Consider the following 13,817-nt stretch of genomic DNA (forward strand, 5'->3'; position numbering starts at 1 on the left):
AAAGATAATTACTTGACATATTGGAAAGAATTTACAAAAGAACAGAGCAAACTAGAATGCTATTTGGCCCTGAACAGAGAGTACACAGTGGCAGAATACCTGACCACTGTGACTGACCCAAAATTAAGGAAATCTTTGACTATGCTTGCTATTGAGAAAGGAAGCCGTAGGCAGACCTGGCTCTCAAGAGAAGACAGGGTATGTGCACACTGCCCACAAAATGAGGTGGAAACTGAGCTGCACTTCCTAACTTCCTGCCGAATGTATGACCATATTATAGACACATTCTTTCCTCAGATTACACAGACCCACAAAGAATTCTAAAACAAATCCCATATCTATTGGGTGAAATTCCACAGTGTGCAATCACAGCAGCAAGATTTGTGACCTTTTGCCACAAGAAAAGGGCAACCAGTGAAGAACAAACAACATTGTAAATAAAACCTATATTTGTGTTTATTTATTTTCCTTTTTGTACTTTTAACTATTTGCACATCATTATAACACTGTATATAGACAATAATATGACATTTTAAATGTCTTTATTCTTTTAGAACTTTTGTGAGTGTAATGTTTACTGTACATTTTTTATTGTTTATTTCACTTTTATTTATTATCTATTTCACTTGCTTTGGCAATGTAAACATATGTTTCCCGTGCCAATAAAGCCCTTACATTGAAATTGAATTGAAATTGAATTGAATCAAAAGTGTTTGGCAAAGGAAATAGCTGAAAGAGATGAGGTTAAATTAAGAGAGAGTGAAAAGGAGGAGGGTAGATGATCTGCATGTCATCCTGGTAAAGGTGTGTCCTCTTACACACCTGTGTGGGAGTGCCTTAATCCTAAGGCCTGGAGCGAAACAGGGAGTATGTAGAAACAGTTTAGTTGGATCAGCAGTTAACACAGAGAGAATCACCGCAATGTTGGACTGTTCAGTTACCGGAGAGAGAGAACACCAGAGAAGGAAGTGAAGTTTGATGACATTAAAAAGGAGAGAGGACTTCAGTAGTCTTGCTTAGGATTTTGAGAGAGAGAGAGAGAGAGATTGGCAGAAAGAGAGAGAGAAAGAGAGAGACAGAGAGAGCGAGACAGAGACAGACAGAGAAACGTCTGATTCTGTTGTCCTGGGTCCCAGAAAAGTAAAGCGGAAAGTAGTGTCTCCCTATTGTAGTTAACAGGCTAACTGCAAGTGAGGACATCAATGTGCGGCAGACAGACAGACATACAGAGAGATAGGCAGACAGACAGAGAGCCATCATGCTCAAGTGGTGTCCTAGCAGTGTGTGTTGTCTGTCCCCCCTGCTGTTCCACTGTGAGGTGGGGGCAGGACACGGGGACGATAGCCAACTCAGTCACGGAGACGAACTGGAGACCAGCTACACAGAGAAACCACAGAGCTATAACATACAGGTATGTCAGTGTGTATGTGTTGCAGCAGGCCCACTAACAGAGCCCACAGGGTTAGATAGGGTTTAAATGGTAGTAAATGTGATTAGTCCTACTTTAATGACTAGCCTCGTCTGTCTGACTGACTGGTTGACTGACAAGATCCAACTGACACAGTCTGGACTGAGAAAGAGAGTGAGGGGAGAAGGAGAGGAGAACGGAATGAATGGGTGACTAAGGACTGACAGAGTCTGAAGGAGAGGTTGAGGGAGGGTGAGATGGATGACATAGTTTTGTGTTTATTTGTCTATGAGTTTCCAGCCTCAAGGGTTGACCTCAGACTTCACCTCGTTTACACACCAGTAAATTGTCTGTCTTTGTTTTCGTTCCAGTTTGTTGTCATGTCTCATGTCCTTCCCCCCCCCCCCCTTTCTCTCGCTCTCTCTCAATTCAATTCAATTCAATTTAAGGGCTTTATTGGCATGGGGAAAATAAACAATACAAATTTACATTAAACATTATACTCAGAAGTTCCAAAAGAATAAAGACATTTCAAATGTCATATTATGAATATATACAGTGTTGTAACAATGTGCAAATAGTTAAAGTACAAATGGGAAAATAAATAAACATACATATGAGTTGTATTTACTATGGTGTTTGTTCTTCACTGGTTGCCCTTTTCCTGTGGCAACAGGTCACAAATCTTGCTGCTGTGATTGCACACTGTGGTATTTCACCCAATATGGGAGTTTATCAAAATTGGGTTTGTTTTCGCATTCTTTGTGGATTTGTGTAATCTGAGGGAAATATGTGTCTCTAATATGGTCATACATTTGGCAGGAGGTTAGGAAGTGCAGCTCAGTTTCCACCTCATTTTGTGGGCAGTGTGCACATAGCCTGACTTCTCTTGAGAGCTAGGTCTGCCTACGGCGGCCTTTCTCAATAGCAAGGCTATGGTCACTGAGTTTGTACATAGTCAAAGCTTTCCTTAAGTTTGGGTCAGTCACAGTGGTCAGGTATTCTGCCACTGTGTACTCTCTGTTCAGGGCCAAATAGCATTCTAGTTTGCTCAGTTTTTTTGTAAATTCTTTCCAATGTGTCAAGTAATTCTCTTTTTGTTTTCTCATGATTTGGTTGGGTCTAAATGTGTTGTTGTCTTAGGGATCTGTGGGGTCTCTCTCTCTCTCTCTCTCTCTCTCTCTCTCTATCTCTCTCTCTCTCTCTCTCTCTCTCTCTCTCTCTCTCTCTCTCTCTCTCTCTCTCTCTCTCTCTCTCTCTCTCTCTCTCTCTCTCTCTCTCTCTCTCTCTCTCTGTCTGGCAGTATGAGCTGATAAGATGCTGAGATTCTGCCTGTGTTTTTTTACCTGGGGGCACAAATACAGCTACAGCTGTACACACGTACACACACACACACAAATAAACACACACACAAACACACAGGAGGATAATAAGAATTTGTGTGATGACCCTACTACACACAAATACAGCTACAGCTGTACCCACACACACATACAGACACATACACACTCTGGGAATTAGATTGTGTATGCCGTGATGGAGCGATGAATTCGTTGCTGGACCAGAGGTGCCTGTCTGTCTTATTACAATCACTGCTACTGTTAATGAGAGAGAGGGAGAGAAATAAAAGAGGTGGGACGAGAGCGAGAGCTTATTGCTATATGCTACAGTGAGAGAGATGGAATAGGTGGGAGAGAGGTGCGAGAAAAGGAAGAGTGGGAAGGACTGAGGAAGGGAGACGGATACAAGGTGAAAGAAGGAAGAGGTGGGATGAGACAGAGTGATAAGCAGATAGAAGGAAGGGAGATAGAGAGAAGGACGTGTGTGTGAGAGAGGCTGCTCCTTGGTATACAGCATATCATCGGGAGAGGCAGACAGAAAGAGGAAGTGTTCTGTGCCTCACCACTCCTTCTAGCCGTTGTCAAAAAGGAGACTAGACACGTTTATCTAGTCTATGTCTGTATACATTTGTAATAGACTGTCCCTCTCCCTTTCACTCTCTCTTCTCTTTGTCTCTCTCTCTTTCTTTCTCTCAGTCTTGCCCTCTCTCTCCAGCACACACACACATATAGGTCATTCCCTTGTATGCATGCCCAAACACTTTTATCAGGGGATCATTGTTGAAAAGACAAGATAGAGTTAAGCCCTATGAAGGACACCGCAATTGTTTAAAGGGGAATGGAAACACTTCAGGAAGTAATGCTGAGCAAAGAGATGTATTCAATCCACTAATACTAAACATGTGCTTGTAACATAGAGACATCTATATTTTAAGTATTTGATCATGAACAACGTTTATTAGAGGTATGGGTAGCACCATCTTGAATTGCCATGGTATTGGCTGATGCCAATGCATCATTGGTAGGAGTGAGCAATGAATGCTGTAAATGTAAATGTGATATTTCCGTTTTTTATTTTTAAGAAATTAGCAAACTTTTCTAAAAACCAGTTTTTGTTTTGTCATTATGGGGTATTGTGTGTAGATTGAAAAAAACATTTAATCCATTTTAGAATAAGGCTGTAACGTAAAACTAAATGTGGAAAAAGTGAAGGGGTCTGAATACTTTCTGAATGCACTGTGGGTACTAGTAATGGGACTCCTAGTAACCACCAGTAGCTCAGATTGTCACTGGTCTTTTCCCCTTTCTTGCATGCTTTTAATTTGTTCCCATTCGGACTCTTTATGTATTAGACTATAGGCCTAGTGGAATGTATGTAAGAAGAAATTGAAGTTCATAAATCCTGTTCAATTTTGATAACAATATCCCTGAGATTAATGTTATATAATATTATGGGGGCGGCAGGTAGCTTAGTGGTTAAGAGCGTTGTGCCAGTAACCGCTTTGCTGCCTCAGGACCTGGACGACTTGCCTTAATAGAAGGAACCATGAATTCTGCTCTGTATCAGAGAATTCTACAGGAGAATGTCAGACCATCCGTCTGTGAGCTGAAGCTGAAGCGCAGCTGGGTCATGCAGCAAGACAATGATCCAAAACACACAATGAAGTCTACATGAAAATTGCTAAAAAGCAACAAATTCGAAGTTTTGGAATGGCCTAGTCAAAGTCCAGACCTAATCCCAATTGAGATGTTGTGGCAGGACTTGAAACGAGCAGTTCATGCTTGAAAACCCACACGTCACTGAGTTAAAGCAGTTCTGCATGGAAGAGTGGGCCAAAATTCCTCCACAGCGACGTGAGAGACTGATCAACAACTACAAGAAGCATTTGGTTGGAGTCATTGCAGCTAAAGGTGGCACAACCAGTTATTGAGTGTAAGGGGGCAATTACTTTTTCACACAGGGGAATTGGGTGTTGCATAACTTTGTTTATGAAATAAAATAAATAAATATGTAATTGTTGTGTTATTTGTTCACTTATGTTCCCTTTATCTAATATTAGGTTTTGGTTGAAGATCTGATAACATTCAGTATCACAAATATGCAAAAGTAGAGAAAATTAGAAAAGGGGCAAATACTTTTTCATAGCACCGTATATCAGCTGTCATGACATCAGAGCCAGTCTCTAGACGTGTGTGTGTGTGTGTGTGTTTGTGTGTGTGTGTGTGTGTCTGTTTGCCAGGATAGATAGCTGAATTATGACAGTTAAAAGGTCCAATCTGCTATGCAAATTCCCTTTATAAAGGGGACCAGGCTTAACTGGCGCGTGTGTGTGTCTGACGTATCTACCCTTACCACCGAGCAGAGTCCCTTGAGCAGTGCCCAGCATTGAACACTCACATACACACACACACACACACACACACACAGTGAAGGTGTGAACAGCGCTGTGAAACATATGGGGCCATTTTCACCTTGTCCACCAGGATAGTCAAACACACCACACACTCACACATGCGCTGTCAAACCTGTCAGTTTGTGTGTGTTCACCCATAGTGATTCGCTATGGTGGGGAACCCACCTGTCTGTGTGTCTGGTTCCCTCAGGACATATTTAGGGGTTGTGCTGACACACAGGGCAGCATGCCACTGTTAAGCCTTCTGTCACTGATGTCGCTCTCTCTCTCTCACTTTCCCTCTCTCTTTCTCTCTCTCTCTCTCTCTCTCTCTCTCTCGCTCTCTCTCTCTCTCTCTTTCGCTCAATCTTTCGCTCTTTCTCTTTTTCTCTCCCTCTCTCTCTTTCTCTCTCCCTTTCTCGCTCTCCCTCTCTGTCTTAGTCTGCATATACACTGAGTGTACAAAACATCCTTTTTCCATGACATAGACTGACCAGGTGAATCCAGGTGAAAGCTATGATCCCTTATTAATGTCACTTGTTAAATCCACTTCAGTCAGTGTAGATGCAGGGGATGAGACAGGTTAAAGAAGGATTTTTAAGCCTTGAGACAATTGAGACATGGATTGTTTATGTGTGCCATTCAGAGGGTGAATGGGAAAGACAAAATATTTAAGTGCTTTGAAAGGAGTATGGTAGTAGGTGCGAGGCGCACCGGTATGTGTCAAGAACTGCGATGATGCTTGGTTTTTCGCGCTCAACAGTTTCCCATGTGTATCAAGAATGGTCCACCACCCAAAGTACATCCAGCCAACTTGATACAACTGTGGGAAGCCTTGGAGTCAATATGGGCCAGCATCCCTGTGGAATGCTTTCGACACCTTGGGGGGAGGGGGAGGTGGGGGTGGGGGGGGGGTTCCTAATGTTTGGTATACTCAATGTACATACACTACCGGTCAAAAGTTTTAGAACACCTACTCATTCAAGGGTTTTTCTACGTTGTAACTACATCAAAACTATGAAATAACACATATGGAATCATGTAGTAACCAAGAAAGTGTTAAACAAATCAAAATATATTTGAGATTTGAGATTCTTCAAATAGCCACCCTTTGCCTTGATGACAGCTTTGCACACTCTTGGTATTCTCTCAACCAGCTTCATGAGGTAATCACCTGGAATGCATTTCAATTAACAGGTGTGCCTTCTTAAAAGTGAATTTGTGGAATTTTTTTCCTTAATGCGTTTGAGCCAATCAGTTGTGTTGGGACAAGGTAGGGGAGGTATACAGAAGATAGCCCTATTTGGTAAAAGACCAAGTCCATATTATGGCAAGAACAGCTGAAATAAGCAAAGAGAAATGACAGTCCATCATTACTTTAAGACATGAAGGTCAGAAAATAAGGAACATTTCAAGAACTTTGAAAGTTTCTTCAAGTGCAGTCGCAAAAACCGTCAAGTGCTATGATGAAATTGGCTCTCATGAGGACCGCCACAGGAATGGAAGACTCAGAGTTACCTCTGCTGCAGAGGATATGTTCATTAGAGTTACCAGCCTCAGAAATTGCAGCCCAAATAAATGTTTCACAGAGTTCAAGTAACAGACACATCTCAACATCAACTGTTCAGAGGAGACTGTGTGAATCAGGCCTTCATGGTCGAATTGCTGCAAAGAAACCACTGCTAAAGGACACCAATAATAAGAAGAGACTTGCTTGGCCAAGAAACACGAGCAATGGACATTAGACCGGTGGAAATGTGTCCTTTGGTCTGGATTTTTGGTTCTAACCGCCGTGTCTTTGTGAGACGCGGTGTGGGTGAACGGATGATCTCTGCATGTGTATTTCCCACCGTAAAGCATGGAGGAGGAGGTGTGATGGTGTGGGGGTGCTTTGCTGGTGACATTTTCTGTGATTTATTTAGAATTCAAGGCACACTTAACCAGCATGGCTACCACAGCATTCTGCAGCGATACGCCATCCCATCTGGTTTGGGCTTAGTGGGACTATCATTTGTTTTTCAACAGGACAATGACCCAACACACCTCCAGGCTGTGTAAGGGCTATTTTACCAAGAAGGAGAGTGACGGAGTGCTACATCAGATGACCTGGCCTCCACAATCCCCCGACCTCAACCAAATTGAGATGTTTGGGATGAGTTGGACCGCAGAGTGAAGGAATAGCACCCAACAAGTGCTCAGCATATGTGGGAACTCCTTCAAGACTGTTGGAAAAGCATTCCAGGTGAAGCTGGTTGAGAGAATGCCAAGAGTGTTTAAAGCTCTCATCAAGGCAAAGTGTGGCTATTTGAAGAATCTCAAATCTCAAATATACAGTGGGGAGAACAAGTATTTGATACACTGCCGATTTTGCAGGTTTTCCTACTTACAAAGCATGTAGACGTCTGTAATTTTTATCATAGGTACACTTCAACTGTGAGAGACGACCAACCAGTAAGAATTCCGGCTCTCACAGACCTGTTAGTTTTTCTTTAAGAAGCCCTCCTGTTCTCCACTCATTACCTGTATTAACTGCACCTGTTTGAACTCGTTACCTGTATAAAAGACACCTGTCCACACACTCAATCAAACAGACTCCAACCTCTCCACAATGGCCAAGACCAGAGAGCTGTGTAAGGACATCAGGGATAAAATTGTAGACCTGCACAAGGCTGGAATGGGCTACAGGACAATAGGCAAGCAGCTTGGTGAGAAGGCAACAACTGTTAGCGCAATTATTAGAAAATGGAAGAAGTTCAAGATGACGCTCAATCACCCTCGGTCTGGGGCTCCATGCAAGATCTCACCTCGTGGGGCATCAATGATCATGAGGAAGGTGAGGGATCAGCCCAGAACTACACGGCAGGACCTGGTCAATGACCTGAAGAGAGCTGGGACCACAGCCAGGGCAACTAAGGAGTGGCTCCGTAAGAAGCATCTCAAGGTCCTGGAGTCTGGAGCCTAGCCAGTCTCCAGACCTGAACCCAATAGAACATCTTTGGAGGGAGCTGAAAGTCCATATTGCCCAGCGACAGCCCCGAAACCTGAAGGATCTGGAGAAGGTCTGTATAGAGTGGGCCAAAATCCCTGCTGCAGTGTGTGCAAACCTGGTCAAGACCTACAGGAAACGTATGATCTCTATAATTGCAAACAAAGGTTTCTGTACCAAATATTAAGTTCTGCTTTTCTGATGTATCAAATACTTATGTCATGCAATAAAATGCAAATTAATTACTTAATGTAATTAATACAATTTGATTTTCTGGATTTTTGTTTTAGATTCCGCCTCTCACAGTTGAAGTGTACCTATGATAAAAATTACAGACCTCTACATGCTTTGTAAGTAGGAAAACCTGCAAAATCGGCAGTGTATCAAATACTTGTTCTCCCCACTGTATGTTCATTTGTTTAACACTTTTTTGGTTACTACATGATTCCATATGTGTTATTTCATAGTTTTGATGTCTTCACTAGTATTCTACAATGTAGAAAATAGTAAAAATTAAGAAAAACCCTTGAATGAGCAGGTGTTCTAAAACTTTTGACTGGTAGTGTACTTTCACTTATTTACTTGTATCTATTTTTTGCCCTTTTAAGGCAAGTCAAAACACATAGCCTGCCGGGACTTACCCTATTATATTTTTATGTCACGTGTAGCATTCTTAGACAAAAATGAAATCATGTATGAGGAAGTTGTCTGTAGGTTGTTTTTGTAAATCGACTCGTGCTGGAATGTTGCTAGGTGACAGAGGGCATCATGCATGCCATTGTGTTTCCCTAAATATATGTTGGAAACTTTCCCGGCACTTGGAGCCAATGAAACTGATTGCTTTGAATAGTTATGCTTCTTGATTATATATTGTATTACATTATCTCACCCACACACATAAACATAGACATCATACAGGCACACACACCCACCCTCTCTTTCTACCCACACACACACACATGCACACATGCACACACACACGCACACACACTCACACACCCTCCGAGTCTCAAGCCCCTCTCTCTCTCTCCCTCTCTCTCTCTCTCTCTCTCTCTGTCCTGTCCATAGAAAAGTGTAAAGGAAGGGATCCTATTGAAACAGACCAGTTCTTTCCAGAGATGGAAGAGGAGGTACTTCAAACTGAGAGGCCGGACACTTTACTATGCCAAAGACTCCAAGGTAATTGTGTATGTGTTTATTACTCCAATTGTTTTTTGGCATAGTTTTTGGGGATCTTTTCAAACAGCTCTTACACTAAAAGGGCATAATCATAATTTTCACAATTCCCCAGTATTATTCCAACCTCATAGTGTGGAAATCTATATAAAACACAGGAAAATTCTGTTTTAGACTGCACTGGGCCTTTACGACTTTTTTCTTCATTCATAGAGGATGATTAGATGCTGTCTGTTTTGTTTTTGGTTTGTTTAACTCGGTTCCATTTTTTTGGGTTGTCCATCAGTCTCTGATATTTGACGAGGTGGACCTATCAGACGCCAGCGTGGCTGAGACGAGTACCAAGAACATCAACAACAGCTTCACGGTAACCATGACGACACCCTACCTATACCGTAACCATGACTACAGCTACACAGTAACCATAATGACCACCATGACTACACCTTTATTCCAATTTTATTACACTCTAAACTGCTTCACTGCAAAACTATAGGACTTGGTATGTCTTTGTACATCTACAGTACTATGTATTCTTATACAGCCTGTCCCTCCCTCCCTCCCTCCTTCCCTATCTCTCTCTCGCTCTCGCTCCCTCTCCCCCCTCTCTCTCTCTAGGTGATCACTCCATTCAGGAAGTTGATGCTGTGTGCTGAGAGCAGGAAAGAGATGGAGGATTGGATCGGTGCTCTGAAGTCTGTACAGAAATGGGAAACTTACGAGGTAAGCACTCATCCTCTCATCCCTCCATCCGCCATCCCCTCAAGCTTTTATCTTTTCATTCTTTCATTCATTCATTCGTTCTCACCCTTTTGCCTTTGACTGTACTTTTGTTTTATTCTATAGTCCTGTTTCTGGTATTTGCCTGTTCATTTCGAATAGATGTATTGGTAACAGTGGGTACTTCTCATCAACTCAATTGGTAGCATTTAGCATTTAGCCATTTCGTACCATTGGTACAAAATGATGCATCAGTGTTGTATTTGCTTTCATACAGAAAGGTGAAAACTCTCTATCTATTTTACACCTTTCAAACCAATAAATTTTTCCTCCAACTTTAGCATCCCACCAACTTTTTGCAGACTTTTCTTTATATATGTAAGGTATTGCCGGGACAAAGCCTCTGCTTTTCTTTCCGCCAACTGACCTAGTCATGATTGCGGTAAAGTTCTGCCTACAGCTTAGTATGAAATGTAGCCATAATGCTGAGGCAGCATTGGCATGGACTACGCTCTTAAGGTCTTGATGGTTGCTAGGCAGCACCCATTACTACTATCCTTCTGCCAGTTCTAAACATTGTGAGGCGTGTCACTTCACCCATCTCTTTGCATAGCCCACCACATGCACTATTTTCTTAACCACAACTAGATGGATCCATAAAGAATTACTGTGGGAATAAATATTGGACTAAAGTAGGCTAATGCAATTGAAGGTATCAAATTGTTGCTTATTGAAACTCCCAAAGTCATCCAATTGTTATAATACATTTGAAGCAATAGCTTACCTGCGTATGTTCAATTATTTCAGCACTGTTTCCGTTGCTTTGAGACAATTGTGGGGACTTGTCTTGATAAATTAATCAATGTCAGATTTGTCTTTTCACTGAATCTCCGTTTGGATATTGGTTAGGCTACAATTAGGCTGTGGAAATGTTAGCTAAGTTGAGGTGAGTGCTGTTCATGATCATCTTGTCTAGTTGGCTCATCACTCGCAGTCTCCTAGTAGCCTAGGCCTCCTCCCGACCTAAAGCCTGTGACTTGTCTTAATCAATCAATATGATTTTGTTTCACTGAATCTCCATCTGTATATTTGGTTAATTCTCTGGCTGGGCAAATACACTATATATACAAAAGTATCTGGACACCCCTTCAAATAAGTGGATTTGGCTATTTCAGCCACACCTGTTGCTGACAGGTGTATAAAATCGAGCACACAGCCATGCAATCTCCATAGACAAACATTGGCAGTAGAATGGCCTTACTGAAGATCAAAGTGACTTTCAATGTGGCACTGTCATAGGATGCCACCTTTCCAACAAGTCAGTTCATCACATTTCTGCCCTGCTAGAGCTGCCCCGGTCAACTGTAAGTGCTGTTATTGTGAAGTGGAAACGTCTAGGAGCAACAACGGCTCAGCCACGAAGTGGTAGGCCACACAAGCTCACAGAACGGGACCGCCGAGTGCTGAAGCACGTAGTCTGTAAAAATCGTATGTCCTTGGTTGCAACACTCACTACCGAGTTCCAAACCGCCTCTGGAAGCAACGTCAGCACAAGAACTGTTCGTCTGGACCTTCATGAAATGGGTTTCCATGGCCTAGCAGCCGCACACAAGCCTAAAATCACCATGCGCAATGCCAAGCGCCGGCTGGAGTGGTGTAAGCTCGCCGCCATTGGACTCTGTTATGACGAGTTTCTCTGGTATCTCGTACTTCAGGATGTAAGAGAATATTTAAACACTTAGATGGAGAGTTGATTCATAGTTATTTAATGGTTACAGTACTGGATTCGTATGACAAGCGGTACGGGCGTAGCCTATTGTCATCCAAATTACTTTACATAGAAAACCTCTCAGTTTATATAATGCTTTCGGAGCTAATTCCATCCACCAGTTGCCAACCATTATTGAGTGCCACTCATCTCCTACAATAGGATCCCCCTACATGGTATCGTGTGGCACCCTAGCCAGGCCATTCCATCACATACTCCTTCTAAGATTAGCACCAGTGGCCCCCAATCTATCTTGGCACGCAGACCTTCTGTCACCCACCAGTAACATAACTAACACATGGCGTGTCCTTATCCTCTCTATATGAGATCAACGACATTAACCAATACTGTATAAAAAGTCGTTATATCAATCCCCCCTTTCATTATTTTGCTGTTGTAAGTGAAATTCCACAGATATAACATTACTTGAAACAAACAAACAAAACATACAAATGAATTCCTAACCTCCTGACATCATTCCATAAAATACATTGATTCATGACAATATGTAAGTTACATGTAGACTACAATATCGACTGAGGTAGTCTTGTTTCCACATTTTCAATCCTGTCTTTCTCTAATATATTTCCCATAGTTTTAGTTAATTTCCCAAAACCTTCCTATTCTGATGGCAAGTATGTACAAATGCATCTGCCTCTATAATCGCATACATTCCCCCTTTATCTACTGTAATAGCATCCAATGCTATGTGATTATCAATTGCATAGTGTCCAATGAGTGACATTTCAGACCCAATTGCTTGAAAATCCAAGACTGTTAATAGTTACAATATTCAACTCTGTTCAACCCTGACTCTGTTCCCATAATATGACTGAGGAGAGATACAAAGAATAACACTCTGGTTTCAGTCCCTGTTAAATCAGTACAGCCTTGGACTAGTTAGGATTGAGGAATTCAACCAAAGGTCACACACACAAAACCCCATGATAGGAACCAATTAAGTTGTTGCCTAGCAACAGAGATATGTACCACTCTAAACATCCACATCAATCCCCCCTCTTTGGGAATACATAGTCCCATATCAATACCTACAAATACTTCAAATGTATATAGTGACTAACATGTGAATACAGTAACCTAATAATCAACATGTTCATGATATCAGTCACAATCCTTACATTAACTTACATGTTTCAAACAGTAAGATTCAAACAGTTCTACTCGAAATAAATCATATAAGTGTATCCTAAGACATTACAATAAGGTATCGCTGTTTTAACCATAATATCTATTTAAGACAGTTATCTCGCATTTGTACAAGCAATACCCTTCCTGCTGAAAATAGTTTCAACATCTTTAGTTACTAATATATACTAATGATTTACTTAAATCACTCAGTCATCTTATAAATTATAACCAAAACCAAATTACTTATCTCAACCAAATTTAGAATTACAATTCTTAGTGATTCACATTGGTCCTTATCAATCAAAGTTAAAACCCTCAACTTTAGCACCCATTCCAACTGTCAGAGTGAACACGTATATTAACATACAGTATAAATATCCATAATTCTATTATGACCTTCCTCATCCTGAGAATAACTACAGATCATTATCTCAATGCATTCTTAGTACTACCCAAATTAGCAAATGTAGATAAATCCAAATGTATTATCGACACAGCTAACCAACCCCTTCCTTCCCCGGCACTTAAATCTTCTGGCGTCTCTTCATGATCTTCTTCAGACAGCTTCATAGTTCAAAATGACTTGCCCATGACAATGTCCCAACTTCAATGTCTCATCCGAGTCACCACCATCTCTACACCCCCTTGTGTCTTGTCCATTTGCCAACTAGTATACCAACAACATGAGAAATGTTGTATTTGAACAGATCTTTCTCCATTCTCACTCAATGGTGGACTCTTGTCCCACTCCCTCGAGATAAAAAAACATGAAAAAAATCAGTTGATAGCTTCGATTGGCTGTTGTAGACCAGTTGCAGGTAAAAGTGGTGCTGTATAGGAACATCTTCAACGCCTCTGATATTAATCTTCAGCCGGT

The 13,817-nt window shown here is 41.6% G+C and overlaps 1 protein-coding gene across 2 annotated transcripts in view; it reads left to right on the top strand.

Moving 5' to 3' along the window:
- Positions 1-884: 884 nt before the first annotated feature.
- LOC311132388 (diacylglycerol kinase delta) overlaps positions 885-13,817 on the top strand; it is a 53,862-nt gene continuing 40,929 nt past the window's right edge. Inside the window, exons 1-4 of one of the 2 annotated variants that reach the window (XM_084165653.1) lie at positions 885-1,411; positions 9,196-9,306; positions 9,590-9,670; positions 9,922-10,026. In XM_084165653.1, the coding sequence (XP_084021779.1) occupies positions 1,259-1,411; positions 9,196-9,306; positions 9,590-9,670; positions 9,922-10,026 (450 nt within the window). In that variant the 5' untranslated portion in view covers positions 885-1,258. The remainder of the gene's footprint in view (positions 1,412-9,195; positions 9,307-9,589; positions 9,671-9,921; positions 10,027-13,817) is intronic. The other variant, XM_084165652.1, reaches the window with a different exon arrangement.

The sequence above is a fragment of the Coregonus lavaretus genome (genome assembly GCF_964263955.1).
Source record: "Coregonus lavaretus genome assembly, chromosome: 7".
Lineage (NCBI taxonomy): Eukaryota > Metazoa > Chordata > Actinopteri > Salmoniformes > Salmonidae > Coregonus > Coregonus lavaretus.